This window comes from Magallana gigas, chromosome 1 (genome assembly GCF_963853765.1).
Source record: "Magallana gigas chromosome 1, xbMagGiga1.1, whole genome shotgun sequence".
Taxonomy (NCBI): domain Eukaryota; kingdom Metazoa; phylum Mollusca; class Bivalvia; order Ostreida; family Ostreidae; genus Magallana; species Magallana gigas.
Window position 1 is genome coordinate 7,224,994 of NC_088853.1, and position 26,109 is coordinate 7,251,102.

The window sequence follows — 26,109 nt, forward strand, 5'->3', positions numbered from 1 at the left end:
CCTATGCATTGATTATGCATATACATGTAATAACTCTTTAACATATCACATGATAACATTTTTCATTCGAGCGTATTCATCGATCAAGTGTGTAAGGTAATGAATCGTCGCACGAGTTTTTTTTTTTAAAGATATTCATTTAGATAATAAAAAGGAAGTGAATAACTTGGTCTGAAAGCATTCGTTATGGTCTTATGTTATAATTCCTTAATTCTTACATGTACACACCTTTAACCTTCGGTATCGAAATACATTGAGAGGCCTATTGCTTTATTGTCACTGCATTGTAAAGTTTCTTGTATTCGACTTTAAAGTCCTTGGAAAATGTTATACGATATCTTGAATATGTGATATTTAAAAACAGGTACTATTATTTATCTGAACTTAAATTAGGGTAGAGTACAATCCCGTTGGTAAACATCACTTTAGGTTCTGTAGTTTTACCAGACTTGTTTTATGATTTAGTTATGCTTAACTTGACTTTTAAACTCATTAAAACACATATAAAAAAAAAACGGGTCAAGAGAATACGAAAAAAAAAATCCCAATAAAGATTATGTAATACACATGCAATCCAAATAATCTGTTGAAATACAATCAACATGCCTTTTGTAGCTTTCAAAATGGATATATATTGACAGAAACCTTTGCGTAGGTCCAAAGAAAGTGCTCCACTTTTCAAAAACGTAATTAAAACTTACATATCTGGATCAAGGTCACCCGTTATTTTGATTGAATGTTCAATGTATAGTCTGACATATTCCAGGATCAAATCACTCTTGAATAAGTGCCAAAACCACATTATGTTTCATTAGAATCAATGCTAAATTTTATATAATGTTTTTGGAATTTATACAAAGTGACATTCTAGTAAACATTTAAGTCATGCAATCTAATGCAATCTCTCTCTCTCTCTCTCTCTCTCTCTCTCTCTCTCTCTCTCTCTCTCTCTCTCTCTCTCTCTCTCTCTGGCGTCACATTAAAACTTCATAATTTATCCCTCAGCAAAGTAAGTATGGCTTTAAACTGATTGGCATGGCATATACTTCGATATTAAAACCCCAATTAGACCACGTTGCTCAGCTGTCTCATTTTTTAGTTGACCCTCAATTCCAACCCATTTGGTTATTTTTATCAAAACAAAACAAAATGTCTCGTAGCAATATTCGCAAATCCGGTCTTTTTATCTCTAGATTTTAGACTAAAAGAGCACCATTAGTGGAACTAAAATAATAATATTTCCTAATTTTCAACAAAAGAGGATAATATCTATTGTTGTTTTTTTTTTTTTAAATCATGATTTTCATTTGAAATAAAACTTTAAGAAAGTCGTAAAATCATACCGAAGCGATATCGCGTTTAATTATGTGAAAAGCAAATAACATTTAAAGGAATACAAACGGCCAAGTAAAAATCATCTACTAATGTTCTTTTTTGTCGAGTGTATATAACTTTTTTAAACTTTTTTTCTGTGATGAAATGTACATATAATTTAATTAAGAATCAATTGTTTTACTACATTTATTATTTTTTTAATTTTCAACGCTCTGAAGAAATGAGGGATGCAACAACTCTCAATTTTGTAAAATTCTGATTCAGAATAAATGAAAATTAATCATGTCTTTTATATAGCTTAAATAATTACAATTGGGTTTTGACAAAACCAGTGAGGATGACCAAAAACAGTCACGAACAACCGGATGTAATTTAAACATGCGCGCAAGTTGTATAGATATAATCTAAATATTTCCAAAAATAACGTTCATTTAAGGAAGGTCAAGAAGCACCTTATAAAAGACGTAAACCAAACATTTGCGCAGTATGTATGTAATCGTTTTACAACAACTTTTGGTTGATTGATGATTGACACCTGTATGTGAGGATCATGTCTGAACCAACAGACGTCAAACACGGTCAGGTAAGGTGGAGATTTTATTTTAAAAAAATCATACTCTGTTCACTCATATCATGCGCATTACTGTTGCTTGTTTTTTTTTTTTTTTTGCTGTGTTGGTTTTTTGTTTGTTTGTTTTTTGTCCTTTCCAATCTTCAATAGTCAGAGGGACATTTAATTTAACGAGCTGTGTGTGTGTGTGTGTGTGTTCTATAGACAACACATGACAAGTTGTATCAAAACCATATACCATCACAAATCATTAGGGATTCTTTTAATTGCTTATTTCACTGGGTCTTTTGTTCAGCCTTAATATTTTATATCTTGAAGAAATTATTATTGTTAGCCAAACAACGCATTTATCACAAGACGTCATTAACCTTACGCATGCAAAAAAAGTTCCTTGAAGATTAACAAACAGACATTTCATTTTAAAACATGTAATGATCAATTCATGAAAAAAATTACAACAGCAATAAATGTTTTACATGTTCAACTTTACGAATCCATTCTGTTTCTTTTTTTTTCTAACTGATTTTTTTCCTTTCCTTTTTTTAATTATGTCAACCAACCGCCTAAACCTACGTAATGTTTCATTACGACGTCATGTTGGTTAAGAAAACACAGTGTAATCACAACAATGCATTACATGAGTGACATAAACTGTAGATTTCGCTATTAAACACGAGATTACTAATTTTTTTTTCATACAAACAAAACATAAAGTCGTTCTCAACAGTGTACGTTCGATATGTATCATAGAATGATCTCAGATTGCGAAAAAGGGGGAGGGTTAATTTACTGCAAATGACTCAAATGTATAGAATAATAAAAAGCTGGTTGAAAAAAAATATAGCTCAAAAATGAAAGAACAATAATTTGTAAAGACATTGATATTTCATTATGTTTAAAACCTTTATCTGTAATCTTTTTAAAAATGTGTTTTTACAAACCGATTTATTCATATTTTTTAAAGAATAAGGTTTCTGTGGAAGAAACATGGAATAATATCCAGCAGAACGTGAACGAAGATGAAACAAAAAAGAAAGAAAACTTTACGGGGACAAAGGACACTGAAAACATCAAAGAACCCAAGAAAGAAGTCCGTTCTACCCCTACCATGGTGTTTTCTGTGGTTGGAGACTCAGACAGTTTTGTCCCAAAACCTTGGCCAAAAACAGTGTTCCAGACGGCGCTGATAGAGGCAGCAAAGAGTGGCGGAGGTGAAGTACTGTTAACACAGTGTTTAATATTACAATATTACCATGTTTTATCGTACACTTGTGTTGGACACATGCTCAGAGGCAGAACAAGCTCTCTCCATAAAATAAAATGTTGCTTATAAAACAAGTAAATCAGCAAAGGGATTTCAGTATCTTCGAAACATATTAGAATATCATCCTAGAATATAAAATTAATGGAAGGACGACTATCATAGTGACACTTGTAATGATTCTTGATATATTTTCTTGTAATAATGTGGGTTTTTTTTAAATATTAAGAGTAAGTCTTCCTTTAACTTTTCATATCGTTTCCATATCACAGAGACCTGGATTTTGTACCGAGGGAGTGACGAAGATGTATCAAATGTAGTGAGTGATGCCTACCAGCAATATGAAGACATGGAATTTGGGACAAAGACTTCAGGGATCAGTGACCCAAACAGACATATCAAACTTATCAGTATTGCGGGAAAAAAGGTAAGACTATTTCACCTTTAGTTTGACTAAAATGTATTGAATGCTTATTTTGCTTTGTAAGTTAAACAAAGATTTACTACGCAAAAACAAGCAAAAAATGAAATAATACTGTCCATTGTTATAATGTAAATTGTAATTTGACTTTCAGACTGAGTATTCTACCATGGTGAAAAGGAAACCAACATCATATGAAACCAACATTGGGGAAGGGGATATTTTTTTGCTGGAGTTCGAAAAATTCGTTTCAAAACAAAAAGTTTCATTCTTTAATGAAAAATTGGACATCGGTATGTTTTTTTCAATGTTTGCATAGTTTTGAATCAGTGAACTAATTAGAATATGTTTCAATATTTCAAAGTCTCATTTCTAAGGAATTTTTGAATTAAATAAAACTGAAGTTGCATAATTATTTGCTTAAATTTAAATTTACAAAAGCAAGCGAATACACTTTACAAGAACGGAAACATCATCTAGAATAACTATCAACAATGTAACAAACCAACGGATTTACTGTATAAGATGGCGATAAGTTTTGAGGAATTTAAAATCTAATTTATCAGCGGTTATTGTATACTGTATCAAACTTATACCAAACAGAAGCACAGCCAGGGAATAAACAACTAGTGTTCGTTTATACTGACCAGACGATTAAGGTTTTTAATAAGAATTAAAACCGTCTTTCATAATTGCTCGTAAACGTCTGTTCAATATGAAAACAACTCGATTGCTAAAAAAAAAATAACTTAGCTTGATCTAAACCTATTGATCTTAGTTTAAACGCCAAATTGTTGTAGAAATGTCGGTTCCTATGGCCATCATTGTTTGTGAGGGAGACATCGATACCATAACACATATCTCAGAAGCACTCAAGAACAAACTACCTGTTATCATCATGAAAGGATCAGGAAAAGCCGCCGACCTGGTGTCTGACTACCTTGATAAGTATGAATATCAATTAAGAGAGTCAAATGATTACAATGAACAAAGCTTTCATGTTTAACTAAAAGAATTGATACGCTTACAAAATATTTTTCAAATCCTTCTCGACATTTTTCTTAGAAATGACTGCGATTAACCGCTAGTTTAAAGCGAGCCATTTGAAACATTTTACTTTGGAATTTTATAAATAGTTTGTATGTTTCACTAGATATGCAAATGTAATATTTTTTTTCTTGGGATCGTAGAACATAAAATAATTAAAAAAAAAAATTAAGTTGAATTCTTGATGTGACGTATATGTTTTCTATGTTTGGTATTTTTTTCTCCATTTTTTTTTGTATAAATACACTATATTTTTATGTTTTTTAACTATTGTGTCGTTATTGTTCTGGAAAAGGTTGTTTATTTTATAAAAAACTAAATTTTCTAGTTTGCATTATCTGAAATTACATTGGGGTTTTTTCCAGTCCAAGTGTACTTCGAAAGAAAGCAAACAATTTATTCGGTATTCAGTTTGATGATGCGAAATATAACAAACTAGGAAAACTTCTCGAAACAATATCTGAAAGACGAGAATTGGTGAGTATTTTTATGTGTTTAATTTATGTTGCAATTATTTATTATTTTGGGTATTTTATAGGAAATGTAATAACATTTACATATAAAGTTCCGGGATAGGCAAGCAGGGTTTTTCATTAATTGTGTTTAACTCTTGTTCTAAATGCTAGTCAAAAAATGTTTAATGATAATATGCAATCGCTCTCATGAATTATTTTTGACATTGAAAAAAATTGTAAAATAACAACGAAGAATATTTAAATCAAGCCCGGATTTATAACATTTAACGTTGGAATATTATGCTTTTTATAAAATATGAACCCTTTGTTTGTAGATTGGGGTGTTTGACCTAGATCGAGATGATCCCTTTATGTTATCCAGCATTGTTGGGGAGGCAGTAGTCAGTTGCTGGTCCATGGAAAATATCCTCCCTGCTGAGTCAACTAGTAAGGCCACTGACAGTAAATTTTTGTCAAAATCTAGAAGCTCTCAAACAAACAAAAGTATCTTATATAATCAAATGATGGAATGGAAAACGATATAGCCTCTTTACAACATGTTATTGGATTGGAAACAAAACTTAAATAAAAATGAATTTCATCATATCTAATATACATGTAGATATGAAAGATATTTGATCTTTTTTTACGAGGTTTGCCCCAAAATAGCGTAGACAGAACACATACCTTAAAATCTGTTCACTACAATGCCATAAGAATTCTATGTTTTCTTCAATAACCCTTTGGCATACAGTACTAAAAAAGTCAAACCTCTACTTTATTTTTTTTAGGAAATAAGTACTTTAAGTCTTAGATAATATCCAGCATACCTTCATTTCACTAATTTAAACTCAAAACAAAATTAGATTTTATGACATAATTTGTATGCAAATTATTTGAACACATTGTAACAGAAGTCTCATCTTCCAGAGTCTTCGACTAACGACAAACGCCATTTGTATTCGCTATTTTGGGACAACCCTTGTATATTATGTATATTAATACAATCACTATAAAAATGCAATATGAAATGGTTTTCCTTGTCTTTGGAAACAAAATGGGAAGAATATAATCAGCTTGAAGCTACAACGAACCTTATTGATTAAATGAAGATAAAACAATAAGGAGTATATTTGAATGGGTCATAACGAATTACTTTATTATACTATTCATTTTATTGAGAGAGGTTCAAGTGTTTGGATAATCAACCAATAGAATTTGATGGGCATCATTTTTGAAATTTGAATATTTTCTATAAGAGGTAGAGAAAAATAAAAAGGGCATATTTATAACAAAAAAATATTTACTTTTTAACTTTTTTCAACTGTTTTGACAATGGAAGGGTTTTGATTTATTGCCCCTACTATACATTTTAGAAAGTATAGAAAAACCAGCCAACGGCTCATTAGAAAATACAGGTATGAAATCATCAAATTCGAACCGCCTACGTATAAAGGGCTTTTCTCTTACCTGGAAAGTTCTACGCAGAAACTCCATACGACCGGAAGACGAAATCATCGAACAGATTTTGAAAGGTTTCAAAAAGGAATCAAAGCCTTACGTGTTGAATCCAAAATACTCCACTCCTACTTCGCTTCCATTGTATTTTTATTTTGGTTATCAGCTGTTCCAAGAATCAAAATGCTTTGAAGAATGCGGTCCTGTACGTAACAAATTTCTTGTTTTCCTGTTTGTGTGCGTGTATGTTTGAAGTCAAGTAAACAGTTTCAACTTCTTAGAAACAATTGCCATTGGGTGTTGTTTTTTTTAAATTTTCTTTTACAAGTGGCCTCTAGATAAACTTAATGTGATCGACTTTCCTAAATATGGTTTAGATTCTCCTATTTGAGGCACTGAAGGCGAATCGATGTGATTACGTGAGGGTATTGCTGTCCAAAGGAGTAAAGTTTGACATGAATAATCTGCCGGAACTGTACAGTCAGGTCAGTTTGATGACGTGTATCTTATTGTGTTTATGCCAAACTGTCTGAGTAAGAATTAACAGTTAAGAATTGCTATTACTTCCAGACTGTTGCGTGTCAGGACTGCAAGTTTAAAGACGAGGACTGCCTTCATATGCAATGGATTTTGAAGGTACGTAGAATTACTTAGTTACTTAGTTTTTAGCTTTCCGAGACGACTTCGGTGGAGGGAAGTTGATGATATATCCTTGGCGAGCGACCATGGTGGTAATCGTAGCTTGAGCATATCCCGTATTGACTTCTTATTAGTCCCATTAAACATAGGTTATGATGCTGTTGGATGTACACATTTTTAAGGCAAGTGCTTTTTAATGACCATTTATAGTTATTACTGGTACTTATTTCAACAAACATGCTTGAAATGTGCATCATAAAATAATTCTTTTTTTTCCTTCTTTTTTTTTTTTTTTTTTTCTAATTTAGTCAAAGTTTTCAGCTGCTGAAGTAGCTAATAGTTTTTAGCATGCTAAGGCTAAGGTTTTTTAAACGTGTAACTTTCACTTATTCATACCGTGAGTCATGTCATTTTATTTAATACTGCTTCATTATATGTTGGAATACATTATAAGAAGATGATTAAATATACCATTGAGAAATACGACATGATATTGTAACGTATAAGATGATGAGCTGCCGAATTTTATTGTTTAACTGTTAAATATTTACTTCAAATAATACCATCAATTTAGATTTGTGTTCCGACTCAATTTGAGAAAATAAATTATAAACTAGTATTAAATTTTTTGTATATACATTTTGTTACAGCAAATCAAAGAAAAACAAGCCAGTGACCTATGTCAAGAACATATGCAGCTGATGGAAGAATACGTTAACGCAGAGGATGAAAATGAGAAGAAGATGTGCCTGAAGAAAATGAAAGGTTTAGCCTCTCCAGTGGCAGATGCAGCCAAGCACCTGTGTTGCTCTATTCTCCGATATGAAGGTAATGGAGGAAAACCAAACAACATAATCCGAAAAATCATTTAAAGATGTTCATCATATAAAGTTAACTTGTATATAAAGTTAGATTTAGTCAAATTAGTTAAATGTTTTAAATTAGTTAAAACTAAGTAAATTCAGTTTAAAGTTAACATTGGATGCAGAGATTGATACAATTGTATTTGCTTCATCATTTCCTTGTCATCAAAACATCTAATAAGGTATGGTTGCCATTTTTTTAAAGAATATGTTTTAAAAGAGGAAGATGAAAAACCTGAAGATGAAAATATTTCCAATATTCTGTTGTGGGCAATATTTGCAAATCGGAAAGAATTAGCTGAAATATGTTGGCTGAGAGTTGAAAACCACTTGTGTAAGTTTCACAATATTTTCAATTGAAAGACAGCACAATGTGCAGATTCAGATAATCAGTACCTGCCACATTTCAATTATTTTTATTATTGCATTGCAAATATTAAGGCATTAAGCACAATGTCAAACAATTCATAGGCTTATTTTACAATTGTTTTTGTCATATTGAAACTCAAAATAGCAACGTAAAAACAAATGTATTTGGATCCTAACTTATTGTTCAGATATTAGCAAAAAAGGTAACTTTCTTTGACATCGTTTTTTTTTTCTTAGTGACAGGACTAGTTTGCTCCGCTATTTTGAAAAAGCTTTCCACAAAAGCCAACAACGTCAAAGAACAGATCTTATCGAACGAACTAGAGGAGCACTCAAAGTAAGAACATTCAAGTACAATTAATTAATTGAAACCATATTATTTTTTCAACACCTTGAATAACATTTAGAAATATATAATCTGTTTATTGTTTACTTTAAATCTAGTTCAAAGTAATAATCAAGTGTGGTATATGACATCAATATTTTTTTTTTGGTTAAACATATTATAGCCTCAATTTCTACTGTGCTATATAATGATATTTTTTAAAGAAAGACGAACAATTTGATGGTTTTTTAAAAATAAAATTTCTATATTTGATTTAAGTATGTTCAAAAATAGTCATCACTGTTTCGAAAACATTTCTTTTGTGATAGCAGTTTTAAAAAAAAGAGAGAGTTCATTTTAATTTTGACTGATTTTAATCTGTACCTTATTGCTCTTCAAATAAATTAATAAAAAGTTACCATAAATAAAATGTGTATAAAATTAATCACAACTAGACTTTGACCCGTCCGTGCACGGGTTAACGTTGTAAATCAGGCATTTACGAAATAGGTACATCGACACACCTTATTATTGACATTTACGTCTACAATAATGCTACTAATTTCCCTACGTTGTCCTTAGTTTTAATAATCTAACCGTGTCTCGGGAAAGGCACTCACCACAGTTAGATTGCTTTGTAAAACTGGGTCCGTAGGATATTATTCATTTTTACGATAAAACATATTCTATCTTCACTCTCTTAACAAATATTTTGTAACTTTTTTTGCATGTAATCAAATATATTTTGTCATCACGAAGACAAAAGTAAGTACTGAGTTAAAATGTATATATGTCATTTTATACTTTCTCTCATATAAGAAATCATTAATATATATGAACAGAATATATAGCAAAAGTCCAATGAAAATTTACCCGTATTTAAACAAAAGATCCCGTTAGCGTGAATGTATTGCGCAAGCGCAAGATTATAAAATCCGAAAAATCAAGGTGATTTCCGGGATTATTTGAGGAATTTTCGTTGATAATTAATTAGCGAAGCTTAACTGAGAAAAAATAAAACCATATTGGTAATCTTCAAATACCAATGATGTTTAAAATATATAAAACAAAAGACAGTATTCTTCCGATTTCTCGGTATCAAAGACCAAAAATTCGAGTCTATTATTTTAATATAGTATTATAGATTATCATTTACAATTTGTAATTCATGGATTAAGACACGCAAAACATATACAAAGAACTATTTACTAATATGGTTTGCACTTTGCACAATATTTAATTAACAAGGAGTGAAATCGCTGATAAGTTTTATTGTAATTGTTTTAGAATATTTGAAAAACGTTGTATTGGAATTATGGACAGCATGTACAATGAAAACTCACAACATGCCATTGAACTTATGGATGACGACGCGGTGGTTTGGGGAATAAGATCGAGTCCGCTTACTTTTGCCTACGAAAACTTCTTGTATGATGTAGTAGCGCATGATTGTTCCCAGAAAAATATGAACAAACAGTGGTACAACAACTTGGCACCTGACTTAAAGTTATTCTTTATGGTAAAACAAGGCTGATTCAACTACTTCTTACATATTATTGTAACTCACATTGAGTTTTGAAATAGTGCATTAACTATTGAATTGCACATGCAACTTAATCATATTGGTCCATTTATTCGTATGTAAGTTTTTAAAATATAATTTCAGTCTGCATTCACAAACAAATATCTTCAGTTCTTTACCGCACCACTGACAAGATATATATTCAATTACGTGAGTATATATTTACAAATTACAGTATTTAAAGCTAAAAAGACTTAATAATGTTTCTTTTCAGATCTATAACTTCGTCAATAATAAAAGAACGGTACTTTCGTTAACCGATATTTATTCATATTTTGGGTATTACTTTAGATGCTGTTTTTCTTAATGCTGGTGATGTATAGTGCCATTGTGTTGACAAGTGTAAGCACTGAATACTTCGACCTACCAACTGCACAAGTGTTTGAATACTACTTGTATATCTGGGGTGCAGGAGATTTCATTGAAGAACTCATCAGCTGTTTTGTAAGATTCTTCATCGATATTAAGGCTTCTTAAGAAATAGATAAAAGCTTATCAACTAAATTCTGGTTATTGCAAGGAATACTCATTTTGTGCAACATATATGAAAAAAGATGCAACCATTTCAAATTTAATGAAACAAAAACATAAACATTGTTTGTTAAAAAAAACCATGCATGGTATATGTAACAAGAGGCCCAGGGGCCACATCGCTCACCTGAGCAACAATTGCCTTAATTCTGATCAAATTAGAATTACAGTATCAAAATATCTTGACAACTAAGTACAATATATCTTGCTAAAAAAACCTGAAAATCTGCCAATTTTTATCCACCTCTTTTTTGGTAAATACCAAGTCCTTTTTGTTGTTGTACCTGTAAGAAGATTTTTCTCTATTGCTATATACCCCCTCCCCCCCCCCCATTTCGTGGCCCCACTTTTCTCTAGGGAATCATGGTTTCATCAAACTTAAATCTGCATAACCTGTGCTTTCACACTAAGTACTGAGTTTTGGACCGAAAAATTCCCAGAATATTTTTAGAGATTTTTCTCTATATATTCCTATGTAAAAATTCAAACCGCCATCACGGCCCCGCCCTATCACTAGGGACTGTGAATTTTCAAACTTGAATTTACACTACTCGAAGATGCCTCTACACAAGTTTAAGCTTTTTCTGGCCAAGTAGTCTTTAAAAAGAAGAGTTTTAAAGATTTTCTTTATATATTCCTATGTTAAAATTCATCCCCCATTGTTGCCTCACCATACCCCTGGACTATTATTTAAACAAACTTGAATCTATTCGATCTGGGGATGTTTCCACTCAAATTTGGGCTTTCCTGGCCTAATAGTTTTGAGAAGAAGATTTTTAAAAGATTTTCTCTATATATAAAAATTTATCCCCCATTGTGGCCCTGCCCTACCCCCAGGGACCATGATTTGAACAAACTTTAATCTACATTATCTGAGGATGGTCACACGCCAATTTAAGCTTTCCTGGCCTAATAGTTTTTGAGAAGAAGATTTTTAAAGATTTTCTCTATATATTCCTTTGTAAAACTTGATTCCCCTATTGTGGCCCCACCCTACCCCCGGGGACCATGATTTGAACAAACTTGAATCTACACTATCTGAGGATGCTTCCACTCAAATGGGACTTTTCCTGGCCTAATAGTTTTTGAGAAGAAGATGTTCACTATATATTCCTATGTAAAGCTTCATCCCCCCATTGTGGCCCCACCCTACCCCCGGTGATCATGGTTTGAACAAACTTGAATTTACACTACCTGAGGATGCTTCCATTTTAATTTGAGCTTTTCTGGCCTTATAGTTTTTGAGAAGAAGATTTTTAAAGATTTTTTCTATATATTCCTATGTAAGATTTGATCCCCCAATTCTGGCCCCACCCTACCCCCGGGGACCTTGATTTGAACAAACGTGAATCTACACTATCTGAGGATGCTTCCACTCAAATTCAAGCTTTCCTGGTCTAAAATTTGTTGAGAAGAAGATTTTTAAAGATTTTCTCTATATATTCCTATGTAAAACTTGAATCCCCCCTTGTGGCCCCACCCTAACCCCAGTTACCATGATTTGAACAAACTTGAATATTCACTACCTGAGGATGCTTTCATTTTAATTTGAGCTTTCCTGGCCTAATAGTTTTGGAGAAGAATATTTTTAAAGATTTTCTCTATATATTCCTATGTTAAACTTGATTCCCCCATTGTGGCCCACCCTACCCCCAGGGACAATTATTTGAACAAACTTGAATCTACACTACTTGAGAATGCTTCCATTTTAATTTGAGCTTTTCTGGCCTAATAGTTTTTGAGAAGAAGATTTTTAAAGATTTTCTCTATATATTCCTATGTAAAACATGATCCCCCTATTGTGGCCCACCCTACCCCCGGGGAGTATGATTTGAACAAACTTGAATCTACACTATCTGAGGATGCTTCCACTCAAATTTGAGCTTTTCTGGCCTAATAGTTTTTTAGAAGAATATTGTTAAAGATTTTCTCTATATATTCCTATGTAAAACTTGATCCCCTAATTGTGGCCCCACCCTACCCCCGGGGACCATCATTTGAACAAACTTGAATCTACACTATCTGAGGATGCTTCCACTCAAATTTGAGCTTTCCAGGCCTAATAGTTTTTGAGAAGAAGATTTTTAAAGATTTTCTCTATATATTCCTATGTAAAACTTGAACCCCCTATTGTGGCCCCACCCTACCCCGGGGGACCATGATGTGAACAAACTTGAATCTACACTACCTGAGGATGCCTCCACACAAGTTTAAGCTTTTCAGGCCGAATAGTTTTTGAGAAGATTGAAAAATACCAACAAATTTTCAATAATTCTCAATAATCTCCCCTTTAAAGAGGGCATGGCCCTTCATTTGAACAAACTTGAATCCCCTTTACCTAGTGGTGCCTTGTGCCAAATTTGGTTGAAATCTGCGCAGCGGTTCTTGAGACGAAGATGAAAATGTGAAAAGTTTACAACGACGACGACAACGACGACAACGACAGACAACGGACAAATTGTGATCAGAAAAGCTCACTTGAGCCTTTGGCTCAGGTGAGCTAAAAAGGCATTTAATCTTTTTATCAACAGGGGTGCTTGGAAGCTCGAGGTCGCTCTCACAGAGGTTACTATTCCCGAATGAAGAGATACTTGTACGACTTTTGGAATGCGGTGGACCTGCTGTCATACATCTTACTTATAGCGGCGCTCTTTGTGCGTCACTTCTACTCTGATTCTTCGTTTACAATAGCCAGGCGGATGTTTGCTCTCTCTCTGCTTGTGATGTACCTGAGATTTTTGGAAGTGTTTCTTGTCCACAGAAAAATGGGACCGACTCTCATTATGATCAAAGAAATGGTATGTGTTAATATTTTTTAACAAAATGAATATCATTATGACAAACAAGGCAATAAATAAGTCAGCTATAATAGAACTAATATCCTTTTGGGTTTTTTAGTTCCCTGTATGGGATTTCCATTTTTTAAAAATATTTTTCAGCTGAAGGATCTGTTGAAATTCCTGTTCATAGCTGTATTTGTTGTTTTTGGCATCGGAATCTATTACCATGCCAACCTCTGGCCGGACCACCGATCGTTCTGGGATGGAAATTGGCAAAACTGGAGAGTCTGGACCATCTTAACTTTACCGTACTGGCAGCTTTATGGGGACCCGAATCTTGATTCACTTGACGGTAAAAGCCACCGTATTTGTTTCATCTAATCTATTTGCTTGTCTAAAAAAAAGATCGACCCATATGTTTTAAAAAGAACTAATGTTGATGATGTGCGATATTCTGGGTTTTTTTTAAAGGATGTAAAAATGTAATCCCGATATATACCTTCAATTTCATATCATTATAAGGACGAGGTTTAAGGAGAGACTGTCAACATTCTAGATATTAAAAAGAATATTGCAATGATATAAACGGATTTATATTTTGAATTTCACACACTTGTTGACGCCTCTAGCTGACCTTAAGGAGATTTTGGAAAAAAACATATTAGCTTGAAATATTGGATAGAATGCTTATGTCATTCTTTGGATTAAAAAAAAAACGTGGTAAAGAGCACAGGGCTTTAAGCCCAAGGCTTTAAGCCCAATTTGTTTTGGCAACAAAAAGCTGTGTAGTTGTCATATATTCACTATTTGAATATTTCCTATACTGTCTGAATATGAACGAAAACAGTGAATGCACGTATTCAAAAAGGAGGGCTTAACGTAGGTAATATCGTGAATTCAACCATATGCTCAACATCTACAGATTAAACATTTGGCTTGAAAATGTATACTTCTTACTTGGTTTCATGAATACATGTAATTACTATGGACCTTACGTCTTATGATTTATTAGGCAGTGAACCAAAAAACTGCAGCAGTGATTACAATACATGGGCGGCCGATACTTCGGTAGAGAGATGTTCCCAAGAGGACTGGACGGTACAAGCTGTAGGTGCCATCTACATGCTGTTCTCTAATCTACTGCTGGTTAACCTCGTCATCGCCATGTTTAGGTAATGATGATATGTTAAATTGCTGTGAATTTTCTGAAAATGTTACGCGATCAACAAATGCGTTCGATAACATTCCTTATTAAAGAAAATTTGATGTTGTGGGAAACGTCTAGTCCTTAAATAAACATTAACATAAACTAAACAAGATGTATTTGAAATTTCTTTTTACTATGATATATGTTTAGCGAGTGCAGCCCATCAGTGCGCTTCGCTAGCGAGCGAAGCGTCTTTTAAGTACTAGTGTGAGGAAATAGAATGAGCTAAACCCACAGATTCATCAGCAAAATATTTTGGCAGCATCCCATAATGCTTTCTACATGTAGCCCTGGTTACTAGTGATATGCCAATAATAGCTGAAATTTAACTCCGAAATTCCGGTCCCTTGACGTTTGAAGTCACGTTTTGATAACCGCACAGGCTTTGTTACGACCAAAGAGATTAATGACATGCTTCCATTCCTTCGTATTGATTCGAGATAATTTAACAAATGAATATATATTAAAAAAATAGCTTTGCGCAAGAGAAAGATTTAAACAATCTTAGTATATTTTGCATGAAGATAGAAGAATACAGTATCAATGTAAATCAAGCATGTGGAAACCTACTAATGGAATTGATTTGTGTAAATCAAGCTTAAAAAGTAAAAAAGGGTCTAATTTTGAGTACAAAACGAGTGTTTTGACAATATTTTAAGAAAATGAAATATCCGTATTAAATCCTAGCAAGAACATCAAAATACACAATTTATCGACGGATAAACAATAGTTGATGCCCTTCTTCACATGCGCCGATGCGATTTAAAATAAAGCTTTTGATATTTCTGTTCATTTATGACAAAAAATCATTTAGAAATTTTTCCCGATTTAAGTGTTTTTTTAATGATAAGTAAAACTATACCATTTCCCAATTGTAATTTTTATTTGGACAGCCTTAACATAGATGCTAAATTTACAAAAAAAACAGTTAACATTTTTTAGTAAATTGCATTTTGTCATATAATTAAATTGTAAAATGAAAAAAAAACACACTTACAAACTAGGTCTGAGGGCATGGATATATGTATTTAGCATGCAAAATCTCTCTCAAGAACTATTTGATGTTCGTTGATAATTGTCACAATATCACATAATTGACAATTCTGCAAGATTTGTGAGGTTCGTGTTGCGCTTGTCCATTGAAATGCCATGTCTTATCTATAGTATCTTGTAAATAAAACCAATTATACATGTTAGTGTCATAATGCAAACCTTTTTTAACAAGCTACAAAAGTTAAAAGAGAAATAACACCACAATATACATTTGTTGTATAATGTGATGTAGCATTTTAATTATTCATTAGTTTTAAAGTAAAAAGTAGTTTTTTTGAGATATCTGATAATAATATAACCTCAAACATTTCTAAAAACGACATTGCATTCAAAAGGTGTAAATACATTTTTAGCTACACTTTTGAGAGGGTACAAGAGAACTCTGAGAAGCTGTGGAGATTTGAGAGATACACTGTGATCAATGACTACGAATGGAGAATCCCGTCTCCTATCAACCTGGTGTTTCTTCCGTACCGCATGTGTTGTCCAAACAGAGATAATTGTTGTATACATATGTTCAAAGGTAAAAAAGTTGGTTCATTTAGTGTGTTTGATGATAAATTATTGTATTTGTTATAATTAAATGGTTAATTCTTTTGATGGTACTCGATCGCTTGCACAATGCTAACATTGATTGTAATAATAAAACAAAATTGTTAAAAACGCCTAGGTACCATCAAATAAGTAACACGAGTGGGTATATTACTACTTATATTTAGTTTGGAAATTCCTATAATTCCAAAAAATAATGACATCGTGAATATGACTTTAAAAGGGTGCACCTATTATTATTTTATCCAGGGATGTAATAGCTAGCTTTAGAAATATGTTCGCACGAAAACAAGGGCTATTTGTGTTGGCGACCTCCCATACTTTCTCCCGTAGTTCTATACCAAATTAGGCTATAACTAACTCGAGGTTTGAAGACACGCTTGAGTATTGCAGAAGCTTTAGTGAGACCAAAAAGATTTTGTCTGCATATTTATATTACCTTGCATTCAGTCGAGGTACGTAAACAAATGAATATAGGTTTAAAAAAAAAAGACGTCGCAGTGATCTTGCGCTATATCTCCTGCGATAAAACAGGTGGATCATACATCTGTAATGCGTGTTCTCGATATTTAGGTTATATGTTTTACGGTTCGACCGTTTGGGCGAGCGCAGCATGTGATAAAAAAATGAATTATGATAAATCAATGAAAATAGAAGAAGCAACGTAACGTAAATGAATTTGAATGCAAAATGAAATAAAACATACCCTTTTTCAGTAAATTTTCATTATTCATTATTTATAAGATTTTTTTATTTAATCATAAGTACAATTTATCTCAGATACAATGTTGATGAACAAATAAAGATTCAAATGTCCATAGGAGTTTATTTCCTCAAAACAATGCTGATTATATAAGGAAAATGAAGCCCCCCCCCCCTCCTTGGGAGCATGTAATAAATTGAAGCGAAAGTAAACATACCATTGAGCAGCTAAAGAGCAAAATGCATACTACGCACTCCACATTCCCTACCTCGGATCACAGTTTTCCTGATATTGAAAATTATTTTTTTCTTTTTGCTTGTGAAGATGTTTTAAATGGGGCTGCCACGTACCCTTTTAAAAATTGTTCTTGGAAATTACCGTAAATGTAGTGACTAAAATAAATGTGAGGATTTATCCAAATGAGAGCAAGGTACAACTATTTCCTATCTCTGAAGAAACGTCACCATTCGTTAGCTTGGCAAGGTTTTGATAAGATTTTGGTGTGTTAATATTTCAGCACATTTACAATACTACGCGAAACATACTGTTTTATTTACTTAAAAAGCATGGTGTTTTTGAAATTAAACATTTTATCTCTTTCTCAAAAGTTAAATACTTTGATTCCAAAGTATCAAATAGGTACAAAAGAAATCAACATTTATCGCCCACACATTTGATCAAATTAAACACAAATTATAGTTTACAAAATTATAAATTATCTCCATTTTTTTTTAAGTTTCTCTCTCTCTCTCGATCGATCGATTGAAATTCAATGACGATAAGATGTAATATGTATGTATATATATATATATATATATATATATATATATATATATATATATATATATATATATATATATATATATATATATATATATATATATAAATGATAACGGATGTTACATTCATTGTCCCTCACTCTCATATACGTAAGATAAGAAATGAAATGACTTGTTGTGTTGCTGTGATAATAGGTAAACTTGCAATTTAAGAATAATTCATTATTATACATTTTTTCCTATTTCTTTTAGTCGGTTTCTGTAAAAAAAGATTGCGCGCCGAAACGATGGAAAGGAAAACAAGAAGGGCATACAGGAGGAACTTCCAGAAAGTAATGGCCCTCAGGAATCACAACAAAATCTAATTATAAACCATAACAGTGAAAATTTAAGTGGATTTAAAATGATTTTGAAATGTTAAAAAGAGGAGGTTGTGACAAATCATTCCAATTTTTGTCGCATAGTGTTAAAGACGTAGAAGTGATGTATATTATTACTATGTCATCATTAAGTATAAATTACATCATTGATTAAAAAAAAAACCCATTAAAACATACAATCGTTTAAATCCCTTATACCATGAACAAATTGCAAAGTTGTGTTTTTGAGCTAATCAAACTATAAACATTTTTTATGTCATTGGTGTTTGCCATGAGGTTCAAAATAATTTGAATATCTTAGAAAAAAGAAATCGGTTTTCCAGGTGTGGTTTATTTTAAGGCAAGAGGATTAAAAAAAAATCCAAAGTAATGCAATGTAGCATTATAGCCTATATATAAAAGTTATAGTTATTATTGTTTATATAGAATGAGGCTATCCAGGTGACACTTGATCTAGTGAACGTTTTTGATTCCTTAATGCATGCAGAATTTACAAAAGACTAGTATTGCCCAGAGAGTTTAATATAAGAGACAGCATTTGAAAGTTTTTATATTTATATATGTAAATTGTAGTGATATTTTATTTAAATGATCATTATTAATAAATCGGTGAAACAATTGCATAGTACCACTTCATTCTTCACCATAACTGGTGGATATGTTAAACACATGACACAGAGAAATATTTTATCTAATCGATCATTTTAAGCAAATTTGATATGTTATTAATTTATCAATTTTAAGAGACATTAAGTAGACATTTTATTTTATATCAATGACTATCCTTTGACCTTGCTGGCGGATAAATATCCTCTGTGAAAATTCCACAACATTAATGTTTTACTTTAATCTATCTAATAATAGTAAAATATATATAAACAAATATATCGCTACTACATGTTACGTTATTCTTTTTATGACATAATCATTAGAGTATCATATCTCAGCACAACATATGTGTGTTCTGATTTCTCTTTGAAACGTAAAAGATCTAAAGCAAACATAACATGGATATTTAATTATACAATGGTAAAATCGAAATAAAAGTAAACTATATTTAATCAAAATGTATGCAATTAGGAGTTAGATAATTTCAAATGAGTACGAAAAAGACAACATACAAATCAGCAAATACAGAAAAAAATGGGGAAAAATGGATATAAATCCACTAAAAAGAACGATAAATGCATGCACATCAAGTCACAATATAGGGTTAAATAACAGAATATATTAGGTATATCATCATTACGGCGCATGAAACTATTATACTGGGTTGAAGTATATTGTACATGTATCATCTTACAGTTCTTAATACGGAGAGCCTCGGCAGCATAAGCGTCAATTTCTGTTAGGTTGCTTACTCAATAGGATGAGGAACAGTTTGTCATCAGAATGAAACCTGGTTTCGCGTTGACAAACAGACGGTATATTTGTTATTGATATTAATCCTCCATAACTGTTTTAAGTGTCAAGGTTTGTTGCACAGGAGCATATATTGTATATTATGCAAGATGTTAAAGAAAAGTGATACTTAAAGACGACAAATGTTCAGAGAACCCTTTAGACAATCGGTCACAAGTTTACATGTACATTTACACAAACGGATCTCATATCAATTCCCCGGAGCTGCCAGCGAAAACTACAAAATACGTGGTTAGACATGTTGAGGGTCTCTATGAAATTTTTAAAGTAAAGTTGTAAATCTTTTAATCTCTCTTAATGGTAAAAATAATACAACAATACGCTCGAGCATTACTTTTTTTTAAAGTTGTTAAATCAATACTTAAATTTATGGAAACTGTTGTTTAATCGTATTACCTTTAAAGAAAGAATTAAAAAAAAAATAAGTGTGCTTATCATCAACTATTGAACACTATATATGTAATCATTGAATAGGGTAACACTGGGCAACTCATTTTTGAAGTTGATTACTGATAAAAGTTTGGATAAATGAAACAAAAGACATGCAAGGATTTTTTCCTTAAATTATAAGCGATAAACAAATTTCAAAACATTGTAATTATAAAAAGCATAAGCAGTTCAATTATAGATATCAAATCAGATCACATTGTCAATCACATTCAGGCAATTATCAAAATTGGCTCTTGGGAGGTAAAGGGTGATTTTTTTAAAACCATTCATCAGGAAAATTTGTGCCAATTCTCTAGAACAGAACTATCAACACAAATCATTTGCATGCTCAAATACCTACAAAAATCATTTTCTTATATCATTTTTTGACATAATGTCAAGGTCTTGGAATTAAACCTGATATTTGAATTGCAAGTATTGCTTTACATTATGTTTATATTCACCGTGTAAATTAACAAAGTTTAAAAACAAGGTGTTTATGTTGGTATTAGAGTCTTGAAATCGAAGAACTATTAAAGAATGGAAGTTAAACTTCCTCCACTATAGATAGATAGATAGATAGATAGATAGATTGATAGATAGATGGATAGATGGATAGATAGATAGATAGATAGATAGATAGATAGATAGATAGATAGATAGATAGATAGATAGATAGATAGATAAATCCAAGAAAAACCTCAGTGGTCGGTGAAATATATATTAAACTTAAATAAATGAAAACACAAAGATCGAGTAAAACATAAGCGCTTTCATTTTCTTCAGATGTTTTACAATACTGACATGGTAACGTTTGTTATGACGTCATAATAATTTAACGGCGTCTTCAAGTCTCTGAATTACGTCATATTTTCCCGTTTTTTTAGATACCACAATACTAATAATAACAGATTATATAACACGGTTAAAACATGAATAAAACATTTAGAATACTCAGAGGTTACATTAAGCTATTCAATTTAGGTTTAAAAGTTATTATAAAATGTTTTTCTTTATCACGCCTTTTAACAGTATTAGAATTGTACATTTTATAGAACGGAAAAACAGTAAATGATTTCCCTCCAAGGTACTGTTCTCTCTCTCTCTCTCTCTCTCTCTCTCTCTCTCTCTCTCTCTCTCTCTCTCTCTCTCTCTCTCTCTCTCTCTCTCTCTCTCTCTCTCTCGTTAATGTAAGGAATGAGGAAGTCGGCTTTTATTCTGAATTACAACAATGCTTGTTTTTGCTATAAATAAAATTTTCTTGCGATGGTTAACGTATGCTTCACATAAACTATTGAAGAATGTGTAAATGTAATCACTGACTAGAATAAATTGGATTTTTCTTTTCATCTTTGTAATTTTTTTTCAAAAAAAAAATTCTATGAATGAAGAGAGGCCAGTACGGCAGTTTTCCCCGATATATGAGTCTCTTATAGTTTGTTTTCAAGAAAGCAGTAAACAAGTTTCAAAATGTTGAATCTCTAGAAACAAGCATATACAATCTAATTTTAAACATTAGATAAGAGCTGAGAATCGTTCAATCAATCGCATTCAAAAGATCAATAAAATGAACTACTTAGGAGGTAAAATATGCCATTTTAAAACTCTAATCCTTAAGAAATCGGGAACCAATTCTCTATTAAAGAATTACGAACACCAAAGAATTGCATGCTCCATTCTGACGAAGGAACATTTTCGTATTACCTTCGTGTTGAAGTCAAATCGTCAAGGTCTTTTTCTGAGATTTTTCGCTAAATTCATAACATTAGTTACCATAATGAACATATACATTACGTGAATTGACTGTGTTTCAACAAAAGGAAATATTTGGTCTTTAAATCTTGAATAGGAAAAACTTCTAGAATTAAAAAGAAGGTTTAGGTATACTTCCTCTTTACTGATTTTTCGAAAATGTAACATGTCAAAATCACAGGATGAATGACCATCTTTAAGTCCTCCTTAAAGATAGCTTAAAGGTGTTTAAAGGTAGCTTAAAGACGATCTTTAAGCCACCTTTAAGCTACCTTTAAGCTATATGTATTGCTTAAAGGTGGCTTAAAGAAAGCGTAAAGATGGCTTAAAGGCAGCTTAAAGACTATCTTTAAGCCACCTTTAAGCCACCTTTAAGGACAACTTATAGATCCTTAATGTCCAAACTTCTTTAAGCCACCTTTAAGCCACCTTTAAGCTACCTTTAAGCCACCTTTAAGCCATTAAAATAAATTTAATTCAATATGGTGCTTAATTTCCAACAAAATGTATTAACTTTATGAAAGAAAAGGTATTAAAACGGTTTTTGTTCTAGAAAGAAAAATAAAAAAAACACATAAAAAAACCAGCCACGGCGAGAATTGAACCCGGGACCCTTCGTTTACTAGCATCACCACACATCCTCTGCGCCACGGCAACTTACATATATATGAGCGTTTTTATATCCTATATATCAGTGGATATTGAATCACTGTATTGAATGTGTTTACTTGAAAAGATTTTGACAAATCATTCAGTTTGTAACAATCAATTATATCTAATTTATAAATTACATGCATGCATGTATTTAGAATGAAATACGGAACTTGGTCTTCAGTGAACAAAAATATATTATACCTAAATGAAAACCTTTAGGTTCACTACAGTAGGCTTTTTTACATGTAGTTAATAAATTTAAACCCAGTAGATATACGTTCATCTCATTTATAGCTATAAAACGTAAGAAAGAAAATGAAATCATTTCTTTTATTAAATGCATTGATACTATTAGGGTATTTGTTCAATTTCCCGCAATTTCCCGGTTTTCATGATCGCGGCGCCGTTCCAATATGTTTAAATATTTACATGTAATTGTATGAACATGATTTATAAACTATCAATTCTATAACAAACAAAATTACCAATTACTGGTGACGTATTTACTGCATGTGGCAATTGCAAATGACTTGTACATACAATTGTATGATGTGCCAGGCCGGGTATATTTGACATATTTACCCTGATACATGTATTTAAATAATCAACCCCTATTTATGATCACCGGTACATTACTTAATTAGCCTCAAGATTTTACTCTTACATACATGTATCGTTAATTTGTAGACGTAACATCTTTGAAACCCAGAACTAGGAAATAATTCTTTGAAAATAAATTACAAATGTAAATTAACTTTTATTCATTAGACTTATCGTATACTCGTACATACTAAGATTCAACGCCTTTAGAAACCCTGACGTGCACCTGGGCACACGGCCCACCTGTTGTGTATATCTTGTATATTTTGTGTTAGTTCCAGGGGTTTTCTTAAGTTGGACACACAATAGACTTTAATTAGATATACACAAACATGCACCTGGGCACACGACACAACTGTCGTGTATATCTTGTATATTCTGTGTTAGTTCCAGGGGTTTTCTTAAGTTGGACAAACAATAGACTCTAATTAGATATACACAAACGAACAAAACTATGTCTAGACAAACAAAGCAGTAATATCCTGCCCGATATAACAAAGGCAGTTGAGAGTCTTTTCATCTTTAACATGTATCTAGCAGATCTAGAGTTAGAAATAATGAAAATTGGAAACAAAATACAAACCTTAAACCGATTAACAAATTAAATCATGCAGAGAGAGAGAGAGAGAGAGAGAGAGAGAGAGAGAGAGAGAGAGAGAGATTTTTTTCACCGAGTAATTTATAATAGGAAACAAACATACTTTAATTAGTTTTATGCACATATTGAGATACAGAGACTGCGCTCATCCCTACAATACTATTGAAACCCTAAAAAAATTATAAAGAATTTTATAACGGCAATCTGTGTCCATCGGAGCTGTGCTGATGATAGCGATCTGTATTTAATGGAGCGACGATTAAAACCGCCTGGAACACCCCCCCCCCTTCCTTGGAAATTATATTATTACTCGGATGACCCCCTCCCCTCTCTATAAAAGAGCTTTTGCATTTAATATATGTTTTTATTGTTCAGCTTGATCAATATTGACTTAAAGGCCACTTAAAGACAGTGTAAAGGCAGTGTAAAGAGAGCGAGAGCGTAAATGCCACTTAAAGATGCTTAAAGGTGGCTTAAAGGTTGTATAGCCTTTAAGCTCCTTTAAGTCACCTTTAAGCCGCCTTTAAGGACTTGCTTAAAGATGGTTTTTCGTCCTGTGAATATTAAATTCAATTGTAGTTTAGCATGATAAAATTTGTAGCTAAAAAGTGTTAACATTTTAAAATATATGCATAACAGGCTTTTGATAATGTACAGACTAAAAATTAAAAAAATAAAAGATTTTATCTAATAAATCTGAGAGGTCAAAACATTGTCCACGCTGCTTAAAAATGTATTTATACATTCTTTGGTACTATATCAGCAGGAAGGTTATGTTTTTATTTTGTTTTCTTTTCTTTTCTTGGTACAAAATAAGCAGGCTAGGCAGACAGTTAAATTTCTACTGTTCATGAAAAAGAAGGCATCTCGTCATACGCACATATGTTTTTTTAAAAGCTTAACAACGTATATGTATTTTTAAAACAGATTAAAAGTAGCTTAGCGGTGTTTTTAAAGACATTTCTCATTATATTTAAAAGAAATCATGCATGATACAGGATCCTAAACAACACAACATACGAAAAGTAACGTGCACATCTATGTTATTTTTGTATGTAGTATTTTGATCTAAACTTTACTCTGTTTTCTTTTATGTTTAGCAAATACATAAATCAACAAAATAGGGGATTTATTTCATAAAAAGAAATTACGTGTTTTGGGAATATCCGCTCAAGCAAGTTGAAAGCATGAATAGCTAAGAAATTACATAGCTAGATAAACATACATATAATTTCAAACATCATGGTTACAGTTTCATTTGAATATTTGATTCAAATGAAATGTTGACGATGCTTTACTGTATTTAATAAAAATACTTTGTGTTAATGAATATAAATGACAATTAACGAGCTATATACATTTTTTTGAATATATTGTAAATAATTTTGCTTTAATCATTATTTATAGCCTGTTGTCTATTCAAGATAGGTCTTCTATTATATAGAAAAATACTACAAAAGTAACATTTACAAGCCTAATTACAGCTGTAGACGAGCTTCTAATAGGCCTATATTTATGTGGATCTAGATCGCCTGTCATTCCAGCATCTGTCCATGTTGCTTTGTTTTCGATTTGAATCTCGTTTAATAGATTTTTGAGATAGTTAATGGCTTGTTATTGTCATTTTCTCATTGACTCCATTTAATTGTTACACCTGACTGAACAACTTTAGCACATTCTTCGCGTGTTGATCTATTTCATCACATCATCTTAGATTGTGCATTTTTATTTCATTAGTTTACATGCAACTTGTGTTTAAAACAAATCTACACAACCTTCAACTTGTCAATGTTATCAGAAATCTTGTCCCAAACCATGTACCTACTTATGTAACTGATTGACATAATGGGTTGGCCTTTACCCGTTACACATTCATTAGGGAGTTTAAAGTTACTACCTGAATGTCTAATTGATGAAATACAATATCACCAAAATCCTTTAACGTGCGACGGCATTTAAAATGTTCTAACAATTATCCACATACCCGTTGGATTCTAAAAATAATGCTGTTTACATTGATATTTGCATGAGTCTTTTAATTATGAATACATAAGTTCCATGCATAACCTAAATTTGAATTGATATAATAAAGGTCTTTTGTTTTCAACAGAAGACCTTGTACTGATTCTGATGGTAGTTATTCATTATTGTTATTCTTCTTCTAGATGTTTTAAAACTTCGATAATTTTTTGGGTTATCTATCGATTTCATTCAAATCTTCAAGGTATATTGTAAATTGAAATAGGTTTCTAGAGCACAAAAATATTTAAAATCGCAATTTCCAATTTTGAGTTATTCCCCTTTTTCTAAAATTGTAGAGGCATTCGTTTCCAGACAAAGGTT

General features: G+C 31.9%; 1 protein-coding gene across 2 annotated transcripts; it reads left to right on the top strand.

Moving 5' to 3' along the window:
* The first annotated feature begins 1,771 nt into the window (after positions 1-1,771).
* LOC105326897 (transient receptor potential cation channel subfamily M member-like 2) lies at positions 1,772-18,931 on the top strand. 2 transcript variants are annotated; one of them, XM_034464678.2, is made up of 21 exons: positions 1,772-1,918; positions 2,871-3,117; positions 3,440-3,594; positions 3,743-3,881; positions 4,389-4,536; positions 5,001-5,112; positions 5,426-5,537; positions 6,467-6,753; positions 6,926-7,033; positions 7,119-7,184; positions 7,838-8,015; positions 8,256-8,384; positions 8,657-8,756; positions 10,032-10,263; positions 10,411-10,476; positions 10,618-10,770; positions 13,389-13,655; positions 13,797-13,989; positions 14,650-14,809; positions 16,251-16,420; positions 18,184-18,931. In XM_034464678.2, exons 1-21 carry the CDS (start codon positions 1,886-1,888, stop codon positions 18,294-18,296), a joined length of 3,168 nt encoding a protein of 1,055 aa, XP_034320569.2. In that variant the 5' UTR covers positions 1,772-1,885; the 3' UTR covers positions 18,297-18,931. The 2 variants fall into 2 exon arrangements, with proteins under 2 accessions (XP_034320569.2, XP_065938048.1); XM_066081976.1 differs by lacking the exon at positions 8,256-8,384.
* The last annotated feature ends 7,178 nt before the right edge of the window (positions 18,932-26,109 follow it).